This window comes from Dipodomys merriami, unplaced genomic scaffold (assembly GCF_024711535.1).
Source record: "Dipodomys merriami isolate MVZ:Mamm:240054 unplaced genomic scaffold, mDipMer1.0.p SCAF_1, whole genome shotgun sequence".
Taxonomy (NCBI): Eukaryota; Metazoa; Chordata; class Mammalia; order Rodentia; family Heteromyidae; genus Dipodomys; species Dipodomys merriami.
In genome coordinates this window covers 17718276-17731643 of record NW_027202270.1, presented here as the reverse complement: position 1 = coordinate 17731643, position 13368 = coordinate 17718276, and the positions used below count along the sequence as shown (strand labels likewise).

Here is a 13368-nt window from a genome sequence, read left to right as displayed (position 1 = left end):
GCCTCACCCTGGGCCAAAGGTGGGTGACCCTTCCTGCATCAAAGGCACATCCCCAGCCATCTTGCCCACACAAGTCACATGGCCTCCAACGACTCCTGAGGGCCAGCCACAAGGTTCCCAAAGTCAGCCCTACAGTGTCCCAGGAAAACCAATACCAGCTTTGCCCCCCAGACTCTGAGGCTTAGCCCAGAATCCCATGTTTTGGCTCTAGGAAGTGCCTGATGTCCAGGGCTATTCTGCAGGAAACAGGATTTGGCTCCAAGGAAATGCTCCAAAGCCTAACTTGTGTTGCTATTCTCTTCTCCAGACACACACACACACACACACACACACACACACACACACACACACACACACACACACACACACACACACACTGCTTAGTTCCAGCAGCTCTGTCTGGCTGCAGGTGTTCTCCTTAGAACTGGCACCGTCTGGAGAGGGTTGAAGACTCAGGCCACAAGAGATACCCAGGAAACACCAAGGACAGCAGAGAGGCACGAGGCGGGTGGAGGGTGGGGTCCAGGGGAGCTGCCACCGCCATCTTACCAGGTAGCTGCCTCCATGCTTGGACTTGAGCATGTGGGCCACCTGGCGGAGGTTGCTGCGGAAGTTGTCCTCGTTGGCCGTGCTGGGGAAGGACACGGCAATGATCCTCTCCGTGACGTACACCAGGTCCAGCTCACAGCTGTCCTCCACCGTCCTGCTTCCGCTCATGTTTCTAGGGAGACAGTGAGCCAGCCAGGGTGGGGAAGGAGGTGTCAGATCGGAATCCAGCCCCAGGGCAAGCTTCAGAGGCCTGCACCCTGGCATTCGAGACATGAGCTCTCCATGTCCAGCCAGGGAGCTCGACAGATCCCTGGCCTCATGGGCAAAGCCAGAAGCTCCCCATAAGAGGCCAGTGTGAGAGGCTGAGAGCGCCAGACTCAGCAAGCAGGTCCAGGGCCAGTGAGGGCCTGAGACCAGGCTGGGAGGCCAGGACCTGCCCAACCAAGAGCCCAGGAGCTCAGGCCTGTCTCCAGAGGATCCAGAAGAGGAAGAAGGGCCTTGTCAGGTGCTCCCAACACCCCCGCCAAGCCTTCTCCTGCCTCCCCCTTGGTCCTGCTAGGATGGGTCAGGAGAGGTCTCAGGAAAGGAGGCGGCGCTCAGGTGACTGGCCCATGTGGGCTCCAGGGCAGCCAGACGTGGTGAGTGCCCCAGCCCTCCCTCAGGCAGGCCGATGCCGCCCTTTGTCCTGCCTCTCCCCACCCCTGCAGGGCCGCTTCTTGGCTGCAGCCTCCCTGCTTTCTAAGGGCCCCGGAGTCCTGAGGGTGTTGGTGTGCTGCTGCCGGTAAGAGCAGGTTCTCAAGAGGTGGGCTCCCCGTGAGCTAAGGGGGCCAGGGGCCTCACATCTGTACACATCTCCTGGCTTTTCTCCCATGGGAGGGGAAACTAGAGATGGAACCCTAGATGGACCCCAGGATCTTGGACGCGCTAGGCAAGTGCTGTACCGCTGAGCCACACCCCAGCTCACCTCCTCTAGCCAACTGGACAACCCTCCAATCCCATTCTGCCAACACTATAACTGTGTAGAATAGAGACTAGGGTAGGGGAGCTGAGAGAGAGGGGGTCCCTAGAACTGGTAAGCCCAAGGCCTGTGGCAGAGAAGCCTACAAGAATCCAGACCTGCAGGTCCGGGGCCAAGGATGAGCTATGGTTTCTCTGGGGGGGGGGGGGGGGGGAAATGAGTGTTAGCAGGGACCACATCCATGCACAAACATCTTCAACATGGAGACACCCGGGCAGGGGTCCCGGAAACATGCAGCGTCCCCTCACGCACACTCCAGAGCCCCTCTGAGGAGAGCTCTGGGAAAGGCCAGCATTGGCAGAAAACTTATAAACCCAGTATCTGTCTTTCCCGGGGTGGGGACACTGGGCTGACAGACCGGAGTCAGCCTGGGCCTGTCCTGAGCTCCGACCTGCCCCACCCTCAGCCTGGATCCCATGGAAGATGGGAAGGCAGAGCAGCGCCACCATCTGGACAAGATCTGTATTGCTTCCTGACTAGACCACCCCAGGGACCCTAAAAGAGCCGCCATGTCTTTGGGCAGCTGGCAGCTGAGCCAGAACCACCAGAGGCTTCTGCCACCCACCCAGGCTGGCATACTGACTCATCTCGGGAGTCTCTGGAGATGATGATGAGGCAGAGAGGGAGGGAGACTAAGCCACAGAACCTGGCTATAGTCCAAAAGGACTGGGCTGCAGGGCACAGGGCTGTGGAAACCCTGTTCCCATGTGGAGAACTTTCCTTTCACACATGAGGCCCCAAAGGCAGAAAGCCCATCTTCTAAGAACAGGATCTAGCACAGGCCTGGTGGCAGCTGGCCCTGGGCTCCTCCTCAGCCAGCACCATTACCTGTTTGCAAGTATGGAAGATCTCATGCAGGTAAATCAAGAACGCAGCTCATGGTCTGCCTCAGAGCTAAGACCATTCACCCCACCTCTCACAGGAGCTTCCTGTCCTCAGTCCTGGGGACCCCCCCCCGACGAAGCATGACTAGAGACCACGCACGAGGTACCCCACTACCTGCTGCCTCTCCCCACACCCTGGTGGGCCAAGCATACCTGGTGGGCTGCGGCTGGGGCTGGAGACTTGGGGTGACTCTGGTGATGCCCTGGGTAGGAGAGAAGAGACACAGCATTATGGAGGGGAGGGGGCGAGGGAGAAGAGCAGTTGGGGTGCCGAGGCACCCCGCCCCCTGTGGGCATGCTCCCCTCGGTGCAAGCCCCTAGGCGACAGAAAAAAGAAGCTCCCGATTCCAAGAAACCCTCCCACCGGGGCTGAAGCACACCCTGTTAACTCACTGAATCCGTCCTGACTCACTGGGCCATCACAGTGGTCACCCCACGTACAAACACGGATCACAGCCTCACAGCCTCGAAGGCCACGGATGACAGCAGGGACAGCCCTCCATCCAGCTCGGAATCTGTCACCCCCTGCTCCCCTCCCCTCCTCAAAAGCAGTAACATAGAGGGCTGGGAAGGTGGCTCAGTGGTAGAGCGCTTGCCTTGCGTGCCTGAGGCCCTGGGTTCGATTCCTCAGCACCACATAAGCAGAAAAAAAAAGCTAGAAGTGGCGCTGTAGCTCAAGTGGTAGAGCACTAGCCTTGAGCTGAAGAGCTGAGGGACAGCACCCAGGCCCAGAGTTCAGGCCCCATGACCGGACCCCCAAAAAAAAACAAAAACAAAAACAAAAAGCAGTAACATAGTCATTTGATCCAGTTTTGAGAGGGCAAGGTGTGGGTAGAATGTGGTCAAAGTACAGCCTAGACACATACATAAAGGTCATCCCTGAGAAGCAGAAATCTGGACAATCACAGTTCAAGACCAGCCCAGGCAAAAAGTTACAGACACACCCATCTCTACCAATAAACTAGGAATGGTGGTAAAATCTATAATCCCAGCTCTGAGGAAGACACAGGAAGGGAGATGGAGAGCTGAGGCCAATTGGGGGAACAAAAGAAGCTATATCCAAAAAATAAAGGGCTAGAGGGATGGCTCAAGTGGAAGAATACCTGCTACTGCTAAAAATAGTAACTACTCATAGTTTCAAGAAAGTTGTTTTTTTTTTGGGGGGGGGACATGGGGCTTGAACTCTGGGCTTGGGCACTGTCCTTCAGCTCTTCAGCTCAAGGCGAGTGCTGTACCACTTGAGCCACAGCACCACTTTCGGTTTTCTGGTGGTTTATTGGCGATAAGAGTCTCATGGACTTCCCTGCCCAGGCTGGCTTTGAACTGCGATCCTTGGATCTCAGCCTCCTGAGTAGCTAGGATTACAGGCGTGAGCCACCGGTGCCCAGCTCAAGAAAGTTTTGAGTCAGAAAATCTGAACACATCATAAAAACAGAATCAAGTGCTGTGGCAGTGGGTCAAACTTCTAACCCCCCCCCCCCCGCCATGTCTGTTAGACCAGCTCAGCAACTCCAATTTTCAAGGTTGTTAGTTGTACAAAATTCAGAAAACAACCCCCAAGCAGATGGCCCAAACCCAAACTCCCCAGGGCAGTGGGGGGGGGGGGAGAGCAGGGGTCACACAGACAGTTGCTCTGGGCCCCAGCATCATGCCAGGGACACAGCCCTCTGAGCCTGGAGCAGAACAGATCACCTCTGATCTGAGGATCACAGTTCAAAACCAGCCCTGGCCAGGAAAGTTCATGAGACTCTTATCTCCAATTAACCATCCAAAAAAACCAGAAGCCAAGCTGTGGCTCAAGTCTCCGAGGTCCTGAGTTCAAACCCCAGAACTGGCACCAAAAAAAGGAAGGGGGTGGGGTAAATTCCCTGGTAGTCTAGTTACAACCATGCAAGCCTCCAGACGTGAAAACTCTGCACCACTCACCCCAGCAGCCACCCATCCCAACATCCACCCCGTGACTCGGGTCGGACAAGCCACCCATCCCAACATCCACCTCCCCCCCCCCACCGTGACTCAGGGTCGGACACTCTCACCTCCTGAAGGAGACAGCAACAACAGTCTACCAAGGAGAGATACTGAGGCACAGAGCGACTCACCCCCAAATCCCTAGGAAACTGAGGACCGTGCAGGATTCGCACTCAGACCTGCGCTGGACCAAGGTCCTCCGTTGGTGCTGCTGTGCGTACAAAGCAAGGGAGGGGGGCTCTGAAGCCGGCTCCTGGTGCAGCCCAAACTCAGGGCAGCTCGCTAGAGACAGTTTCTCCATTCAGCCTCCAGATGAGGCTGGAGGAAGATAAAGAAGAGTCTCCTGCCTGGGCTGCTGGGGGCTCGGGACAGCTGCAGGAAGGAGGCTAGCGGGACTGTTGGGTGGAAAGTTCCTCAGTCTCCCAGCTCTGCTGGCCCCGAGGACTTGGGGTTGTGCATGAGTCAGGCAGGGGAGGAGGGGGGGGGGAAGGGTTGCGGTTGGTTTGCAAGCCCCAAACCGGAGCGTTCCAAAACTACCCACCCAGAGGAAAGCAGAAACCCAGCACTTCATCCATCCCAAATCTGCTGGGCCCTGATGAGGCGGCTCTGACTCGCCCCAGGCCCTGGGCCCGGCTCCAGAGCCCCCAGGGTCACCCTGCTATAAATAGCCCCGTGGGCTCCATCTGCCGCTGGTCTGCAGCCACCCTTGGAGGACGCCAGCCACAGCTGCTGAGAACTGGAGGCCACCACGCCGCCAACCCCTGAGGAGGGGCCAAGCGGCCTGGGGCCAGGAGAGGGAGCCAGAGGCACAGGATGGCCGGCCTGGGACGGAGGCGCAGGGAGAAAGGGGAAAGGAGGCCTGGCCTCTCCACACACCGCCACACCCCACATTCTTCAGCCTCCCTGCCCCGCAGCCCCTCCTTCCTCCCCCCCCAAAAAAAAAGCCAGGGAAGATAAATAAAAACTTGGCCCAAAGGGAGTCTGGCCACGGCCGGCCGCCTCCAGAGGTGATAAGAGAGGCGGCAGCCGGCTCCGAGCCATCAGGACAGAAAGGCAAAGGAAGAAGTTGCCTGGGACAGTGACCCCGCCCCAAAGGAGGGGGACGGACGGACGGACGGACGGACGGACGGACGGACAGCTGGACAGACTGTCAACCTCTGCTGAATCACCAAGCTGCGCTCCACTGCCGGGGCTTCCTGTTTTCTGAGCATGGGGGACACGTGACTAGCAATGAGCAGATGTGTGCGGGGACACAGCTGAGCGTCCCCGGAGAGCTGGGGGGACCCCCACATCCTGCTGGTTGTCTCCTGCAGAGCCCCCCCCAGAGGCTCTTTACCAAAGAGGGTAAGTCAAGGCCTCTGGACTGGGGCCCTGACCACCCATCGTGGTACGCACCCTCTCCCCACCGAGGGGGACAGCGAGCACTGTGGGGGCCAGCCAGGCGGCCAGGGGGCCTCCAGCCCCCAACCTCACAGGGCTAGCACTCAATAGTCAGGACAGAGCCAGTTCATTTGCCCGTCTGTAAAATGGGTACAGCACAGGACTTGTCAGATCCCCTTACTCACCCATCCCACTCGAAGGGACAACTCTATTTTTAGAAGAAGAAAAAAAATAAGCTCTCTACCTATCTATGATCCTATTCTTTTCCTCTCAGAAATTTCAAAGCCCTTAACCTATTTTAGAACTTCCTCCTAGCTCCTCCCAAGACAGACTAATAAGAGAACTTTTGATTCAACTCCCTAGGCCCCAAAGAGAACTCTCTCTTATCCTCTTCTCCAGAACACATCTCTCCTTTGCAGAAAGGGCACCATGAAAGGAGATCCCACAGACTCTCTGCCGAGACACAGTGTCACTTTTCCGTCAGGAAGTTCCTCCTGGTATCTAACCATCATCCTTCCTGCTGCAGACTCAGTCAACTCTGCCTTGGTCCCAGCTGTGGGCAGGAGGAGCTGATCATCACTCTGACATGCCTGGGTGGCTCTAGCTGTCTACTCCAGGCTTCATTATTTACTGTGTCTTTCCCCACCAGTGGGCAGGAACCTCAGGCCCTGGGGGCAAGGCGGGGTAGGGGAGGTGGGGACTGGATATAGCAACACTGGTGTGGGAAGAGAACCAGTTTCCTTTGAGATCCACAGAGAAGAAGAAGAAGGAAAAAAAAATACCTCTGAACAACAACAACAAAAGCTGTTTCCCGAGCCCCAGTCCCTGTGGGTGGGTGGGGAGGAGGGTCTAGGAGTGGACAGCAGGGTCAGGTCAGGCCTACCTACATCAGGAGCCCCTCCTCATTCCTGGGTCTCCTGGAGGGGGGGGCCTGTGGCTCCCCCCGCCCCTGTACCCAGCCACACCCCTTCCTCTCCCTTTCCTGCCCACCAGCCTGGATTTTTCCAAAACAAAGTGCGACATAGCACAGGATCCAGAGTCCCGGCCACGCCGACCCTGTCAAGGAAAACAGCTCTTCCTGCGCTGTGAGTTCTGGGCCAGGGCCAGAGGCAGGGAAACAGCCCCTCAGAAGCACGGCAGGGCAGCCGAGCTGGGCCTGTGCTGGCTGGCACACAGGCTCCCCCTTCCCCGGGCCTCACGGGAGAGTCCTCCCTCCCCCTTCCTCCCCCCCCCCCCCAACTGCCTCATGGACCCACATACCTGGGGCAGGCATGTAGGGGCCGGGCCTTCCTCACTGCTCTAGAACCTGCTCCCGGGTCGGACTAACGGGCCTTACTTTGTGCTTTCTCCTAGACCCAGACAGACCCCACTCCACCCGCCCTGACAGACACTCACATCCATTCCTGATCAATGCAACAAACAAACCAACAAGCAAGCAAGCAAAAACCTTCAACACAACTGAATGGCCACCTCTTTCTTCCAAAGTCATATATGCCTTCTCTGTACAGTTCTTCCTGCTGTCTGACCTCAGTTTCCCTTGACGTAGCTCCAGTTTATTGGCCCAAGCTGGGGAGGTAGAGAGAAGCGAGGAGCTCTAGGATGAGGCTTTTCAATGTGAGCCAAGGGTTTGAAGTGTCCCCGAAAAACATCAGATGCAGACAATGAGCCTAGGAGGGGATGGTGGCGCATTCCTACAGTCGCTGAAGTTTGTTTCCTCAACTGTCACAGGGATCGCAGCCTCGGACAGAGCCCACGTCCTGAGTATAGGACACCCAGCCCAGCTCCCAGCCTTGAATCAAAATAACGTGGAACACGAATGGAAGCGCACAGCGTGCGCTCTGAGCACCCACACAGGCTCCACACTTCAGGGACACAACAAATTCATCTTCCCTCACCCCAACTCAGAAGCCACCGGAACCTGGGCGCCTCCCGCTTCACGAGCCCCCACCACGGGATCCTTCTCATACCTTGACCCCCGCCGCCTCTGGGGTCTGGGTCACCTCTGCTCCTCGGGGCCGGGGAAGGGCAGGGCTGGGGGGCCCGGGGCGGCGCGTGGTGGCTGCGCGTAGCAGTGGGTGCCCTCGGGGCCGCTGCTGACTCCCCACCACCGCCCCGCGGAGCCCTCCCCCCCCCCCCCCGGGTCAGGCAGCTGTCAGATGATACGGCCGGCCTCATGCCACTAACAGCTCCCCGGTGCCAACCGCCAAAACCACTCCCTACCCCTCTGCCGAGTGGGCCGGCTGGGGTGGGGGCGTCACCCCGGAGCAGAGGGTGCAGGAAAGGGAGGCCCTGCTAGAGAGACCGGTCACAAATGGGGCTCCTTCAGGGCTCTGGGAGAGAGTCGCCCCATCCTGAACTCCTTCCATTTCAGGAACTTGCCCTTAAGCCCCCCCCCCCCGCCCATGTTCTGGGGGTGGACAGCTAGTCCTCACCCAGCAGACCAGGTGGCATTTGAACCTCATGATGCACCTCACCCTTTCCAAAGATCCCTGCTTCCCAGAAGACGGTGCTGGCCATGCCCCCAGGGCCCCCAGGTGACCCCCCCCCAAGAGCGCAGGGCCCTGCTCCTTGACCACGGTCGCCGGTACTGTGGTGTGCCTTCCTGAGCCTGCCCGGCAGATGCCCAGCGGTGTCCAGTGCCCCCTCCCCAGCTCCCCGCTCAGAGCCGTCAGGGACACCAACTCCAGACCCAGCCCAGACGCAGGCCAAGGCCATGGCAGAGGTCCAGCCGTGAGCCCACAGCCTTGCCCTCCTCCCAGCCCTCTGGGCTGCTCCCCTTCCAGACAGGGGTGCACACAGGACCGCCAGGCCGTCCACTTCCCACCTAGCCCCTCCCTCTCTTTTCATTCCTCCATCATTCCTCCATTCCCCGCCTCTCCTCGCACTTACGTCTTCCTCCAGGCTCTTCCGAGAGCTTCCACTCCGGGGGGCTACTTCTCCCTGCAGACAGCAGAGGCCAGTCAGAGAGAGGACAAGGTCAAAGGACAAGGTCAGAGGTCAAGGGTATCGTGTCTGCCGCCTGCTGGGTACCAGAGGTGGAAGGAAGGGGTGAGGGTAGGTTGGGCGGAGGGGTTTGGGAAGGAACTTGTGTTATCTGAGCATTTCTTCATCCACTAAAGGCTCATCAGAGCGGGCCCCGCCCCTCACAGCATTGCTAATCCCATTAGGCAGATTAGGAAACTGAGGCACAGACAGGTTCAAGCTTCATGTATGGTTACCCCATTAGAATCCAGATTTGGTGTGTCAGTGGCTAGCCTCAGTTTCCCCATCCACATCCCTACCTTCTTCTGCCACCCAGCTCTAAGAAAGACTAGCTCAGGCAGAAAGGCCCGTGTGGAAAAATCTGCCCAGCTTTCTCTCACTCTGTATATTTAATAAAGAAGTTCAAGTCTCATGCCCCGCCCCGCCAGCACCCCTTCTCTCGGCCTGTCTGGCTCCCAGCAGCCCAGGTCTGGACACACAGGGCCAGCCAGACCCAAATCACCAGCACCCTGCTCCCCGCTGCTGCCCTCCCTAAACCCCAGAGCGACGACCCCGGGTACCTGGCTCACTCTTCCCCCAACACGCCCTCGGCTCCCGGCCTCCTCGCACCTGTCCAGGCTGTCCCCAGCCCCGGGGACGTCACTCACCGTGTCCCCCACATTCTTCGGGGCACTCTCCATGGTGATGGGCTGTGAACAGAGGCAGAAGGCAAGGTAAGCCTTGGGGACCGTGTCCCTGGCCTGGTAGCCGGGAGAGTGACACCAACGGAGACTCAGACATCCCTGCTGGTCCTGAGCAGAGTTTGTAGAGCGAAACATGATCCTTCCAGTACTTGAGCCACTCAGTTCCACAAACCATCTCCACTACCGCCCAGGACCACACTAGGGGCCCGGTGTAGCCTCTGACCCACAGGTACCAACCACTCCAAATGGAGCAAGGAATAAAGGCCGGGTGCTAGTGGCTCACGTCTGTAATCCTAGCTACTCAGGAGGCTGAGATTTGAGGATCACAGTTTGAAGCCAGCCTGGGCAGGAAAGCATGTGAGACTCCCATCTCCAATTAATCATCAAAAATCTGCAAGTAGCTGGTGCCAGTATCTGATGCCTGTAAACCTAACTACTTAGGAGGCTGAGGATCACAGTTCAAAGCCAGCCTGGGCAGAAAAGTCCTTGAGACTCTTCTCTCCAATTAGCCACTCAAAAAAAAACAAGTGGCACTGTAGCTCAAGTGGTAGAGTGCTAGCCTAGAACACAAAGAGGCTCAGGGACAGCACCCAGGCCCTTAGTCCAAGCCCCACAACCAACAACAACAATGAAGAGCTCAGGAGCAGTGCCCAGGCCCTGAGTTCAAGCTCCATGACCACCAAAAAAAAAAAAAAAAGCCACAAGTAGAGCTGTGACTCAAGTGGTAGAGCACTAGGCTTAAAAAACAAAACAAAACAAAACAAGGTCAGGCAAAGCACACAGGACCTAGGACTGGCACACACCAGAAAGGGTATACTGTCTCTGCTTCCCACAAGCCAGGCTACACCCCACCCCCTCACCCTACCTACCTGAATGGAGCCCCACCCCACCCGTAAACCTTCCAGACCTCACCTCCTCACACAAAGCTCTGCTCCCCAGACCCCAAACCTCTTGTCAGTCCCACACCCAGCATGCCTTGAAGACCAGCTTCCTTTTCTTCCCCCCATGTAGAGGGTCTCCTCCCTCAGGAAGTCCTCCCTGACCACTCTGCAAGTGAGTTCTGAGCTCTCATCCACCTGGTTGCTATACTCTTCGTGTGCCAATAACCTAATTGTATGAATCCATGCCCGCTTCCCTCAAAAGCTGCTTTGTTTAGGGTTCTTATTCTACCTTCCTCCAAAAGAGATCCCAAAGCAACATTTGTTTTTTTTTTTACTAACACACTTAACTTTCAAACTACCTCATGTCAAGGACCTTGATGGCTGGGCGGTGGGCCCAGAAGTAAGCACCTGTCTGCTAAAGCTGCCCTTCCTCAGCCCAGGCCTGCAAAAAAGGCTTCCCACTAAAAGCATCCTGAATTGCCTCCCCAGGTCCCTCAGGAGGAAGAGAAGCGTCCAGTTCCAGGCCATCTCCTAATGATAGTCGAGGGCTCCATCTCCAAGTCATTAAAGAGACCCTTGACTCAGGCAGACTGGTGCATGGAAGACTACAAAGACCAAAGCAAAGCCCAGTGTGGTGGCTCACACCTGTAATGCCAGCTCCTTGGGAAGCAGAGATCGGGAACATCACAATTCAAGGCCAGCCTGGACAAAGTTAACCACATTCCATCTCAACCAATGAGCTGGGTGTAGTGGTACATGCCTGTCATCCTAGCTAAGGAGGAAGATGGAGGTCTGATGCTGACCTGGACAAAAAGCAAGGGACCCTCCCTGAAAAATAAAGCAAAGGGCTAGCCGACTCAAGTGACAAAACATCGACCTAGAAAGCACGAGGCACCCCAGTACTGCGGGGCACCGGTGGCTCACACCTGTAATCCTAGCTACTTGAGAGGCTGAGATGTGAGGATCACACAGTTTGAAGCCAGCAGAGTCGGGAAAGCCCATGAGACTCTTATCTCCAATTAACTCCCAAAAAGCTAAAAGTGGAGGTATGCTATCATAGGACTTTCACATGCAGCCCCAACATGCCACTTCCTCTGGGAAACAGCAGAGCATGAGCTGGGGGTCACACATGAGACCCCCCCGGCAGAGCTGGGTCCCACACAGACAGTTTCTAACCCAGTGATACCCCTGCAGGTCTGGGGCCTGTGCGTCTCCTGTGACAGGTCCTGGGGGGCCTGCAGAGCCCCGGCTGCCCAACACACTGTCCTGTCCTCCTGGGGGTCCCTCTCACAGCAGGATGCTCAGGAGCACCAACAAGGGGGCTTGGGTGGGTGGGGGTGCAGACCGAAAGAAGGACAGAAGGGCTTTAGAACATCATGCCCAGCCCAGAAAGCTCTCTGTGCACGTAGGTTCTCTGTTATTTACTATCTTACCCTCAGGGTGCCCCAGGGGCCCCAAGGCCCACCCTGCCCCACCTTGACCCTGGCCCACCCCTCCTAGGTCTGGCACAGGCAGACAAGGGAGCAGGCCCGCTCTCTTCCTGCCTGCAGTCATCTGAGCAACGCCAGCCCCTCCTCCCCCACCACAGCTGGAGGGCAGCCATGGGTCCACCCTTGCCAACAGTCAGATGCCTTCAACGTACTGGTCCCCCCCTCCTCTCTGAGCAGCTAAAAATGGCCAACCTCCCCCCCCCAATCCCCACCCCAGTGTTTGCAAACCCAGCCCAGCGGGCAGCGCCCCACCCCCACCCACCCATGTCTCCCGGGAATGAAGTTCCCATTGTGTTTCCCAACACAGCCCCAGAGACTGCTGGGAAGGAAAAGGGCAAGGGCCTGGTCCAGGAGGACCAAGTCTCAGCTAAGGCTGCCCAGGCCCAAGTCCCTGGCCACCCCGAGCTGTGGTCTCACGAGCAGTGGCCCCAGACCTCTGAGGGCTGGTAGAGACGCACGGATCTCCACTTCGGCTATCCCAACCTTCAGCCAAAAGTTCCTAGGGAGGCACACACACACACACACACACACACACACACACACACACACACACACACGCGCACGCACGCGCACGCACACACACACACAGCACGTACGCACGTACGCACACAGAACCTACTCGGCATCAGCTCTGAGAAGAACTTGGGATATCATCTTCGCCCTTTCCATGCTTCATTGATGGGAAACTGAGGTACAGAAAGGGAGGAGCTAGTCAGGCACTGGTGGCTCACGCCTGTAATCCTAGCTGAGCTCTCAGGATCACATTCCGAAGCCAATTCACCAGCAAAAAAACAGAAGTGGAGCTATGACTCAAGTGGTAGATCACCAGCCTTGAGCGGGAAAGCCAAACGAGAGCACGAGGTCCTGAGTTCAAGCCCCAGTGCAGGCACAAACATGCACACACACATAAAGGGAGGGACGTCTACCCAGTGTCTGTGGTAGGATGCATGGCAGGACCAGAGCTGGTCCCCGGCTTGCAACGCCCACTGCCAAGCAAGCTCCCCACCCTAGTCCCAGACTCCAGGAAGGATCACAGGCACCACAAGGCCAGCTGCACATGACTGAAGTGGACCGAATCTACGCAGGGACAGTACAGCACCGTCCCTCTGGCCCCACCCCTGCCCATTTCCAGAACCAAACCCGCAGCTGGGGGACCAGGTGAGAACCTCGGGCTGGAAGCCAACCGGAGCCTTCCAGAGCCCCCTGCCTCCACACAGACCAACTCAGAGTCCCACAGGGAGCCACGGCCAGGTCTGGACCTTGGCTTCTTTGCAGCCAAGCCCTGCCCTTCTTGGATGGCTCTGCCCGAGGGTCTCAAACCCACCGTTGGCAGCAAGGTAGGCCTGGAGCAGGGACTTTTGCCCAAGGGCAAAACACAAGCAGCCACCTCTTGAGTCCGGCAAACCACACCTCACACCGTGGTCCCCTAGCTGCCTTTCCTAGTTACCGCCCTGGTCTGGAGATGCTAGTTCCTAAAATTAAAACAAGAACAATGACTACTCATCACGTGCAAAGGCTCTGCTGTGCTGGCCA

At 57.5% G+C, this 13368-nt stretch overlaps 1 protein-coding gene across 19 annotated transcripts in view; it reads right to left on the bottom strand.

The window, feature by feature from the left end:
* The window catches only part of Tns1 (tensin 1), a 161721-nt gene that overhangs the window by 84752 nt on the left and 63601 nt on the right, over positions 1 to 13368 (bottom strand). For 11 of the 19 annotated variants that reach the window (XM_070017457.1, XM_070017400.1, XM_070017405.1 and 8 more), the window contains exons 3-6: positions 9342 to 9470; positions 8689 to 8739; positions 2605 to 2654; positions 550 to 721 (exon numbers count right to left, since the gene is read on the bottom strand). In XM_070017457.1, coding sequence (XP_069873558.1) covers positions 550 to 721; positions 2605 to 2654; positions 8689 to 8739; positions 9342 to 9461 — 393 coding nt within the window. In that variant the 5' untranslated portion in view covers positions 9462 to 9470. Of the gene's footprint in view, positions 1 to 549; positions 722 to 2604; positions 2655 to 4550; positions 4795 to 7766; positions 7857 to 8688; positions 8740 to 9341; positions 9471 to 13368 lie in introns of those variants that run through there. The other 8 variants (XM_070017435.1, XM_070017513.1, XM_070017449.1 and 5 more) reach the window with 4 other exon arrangements.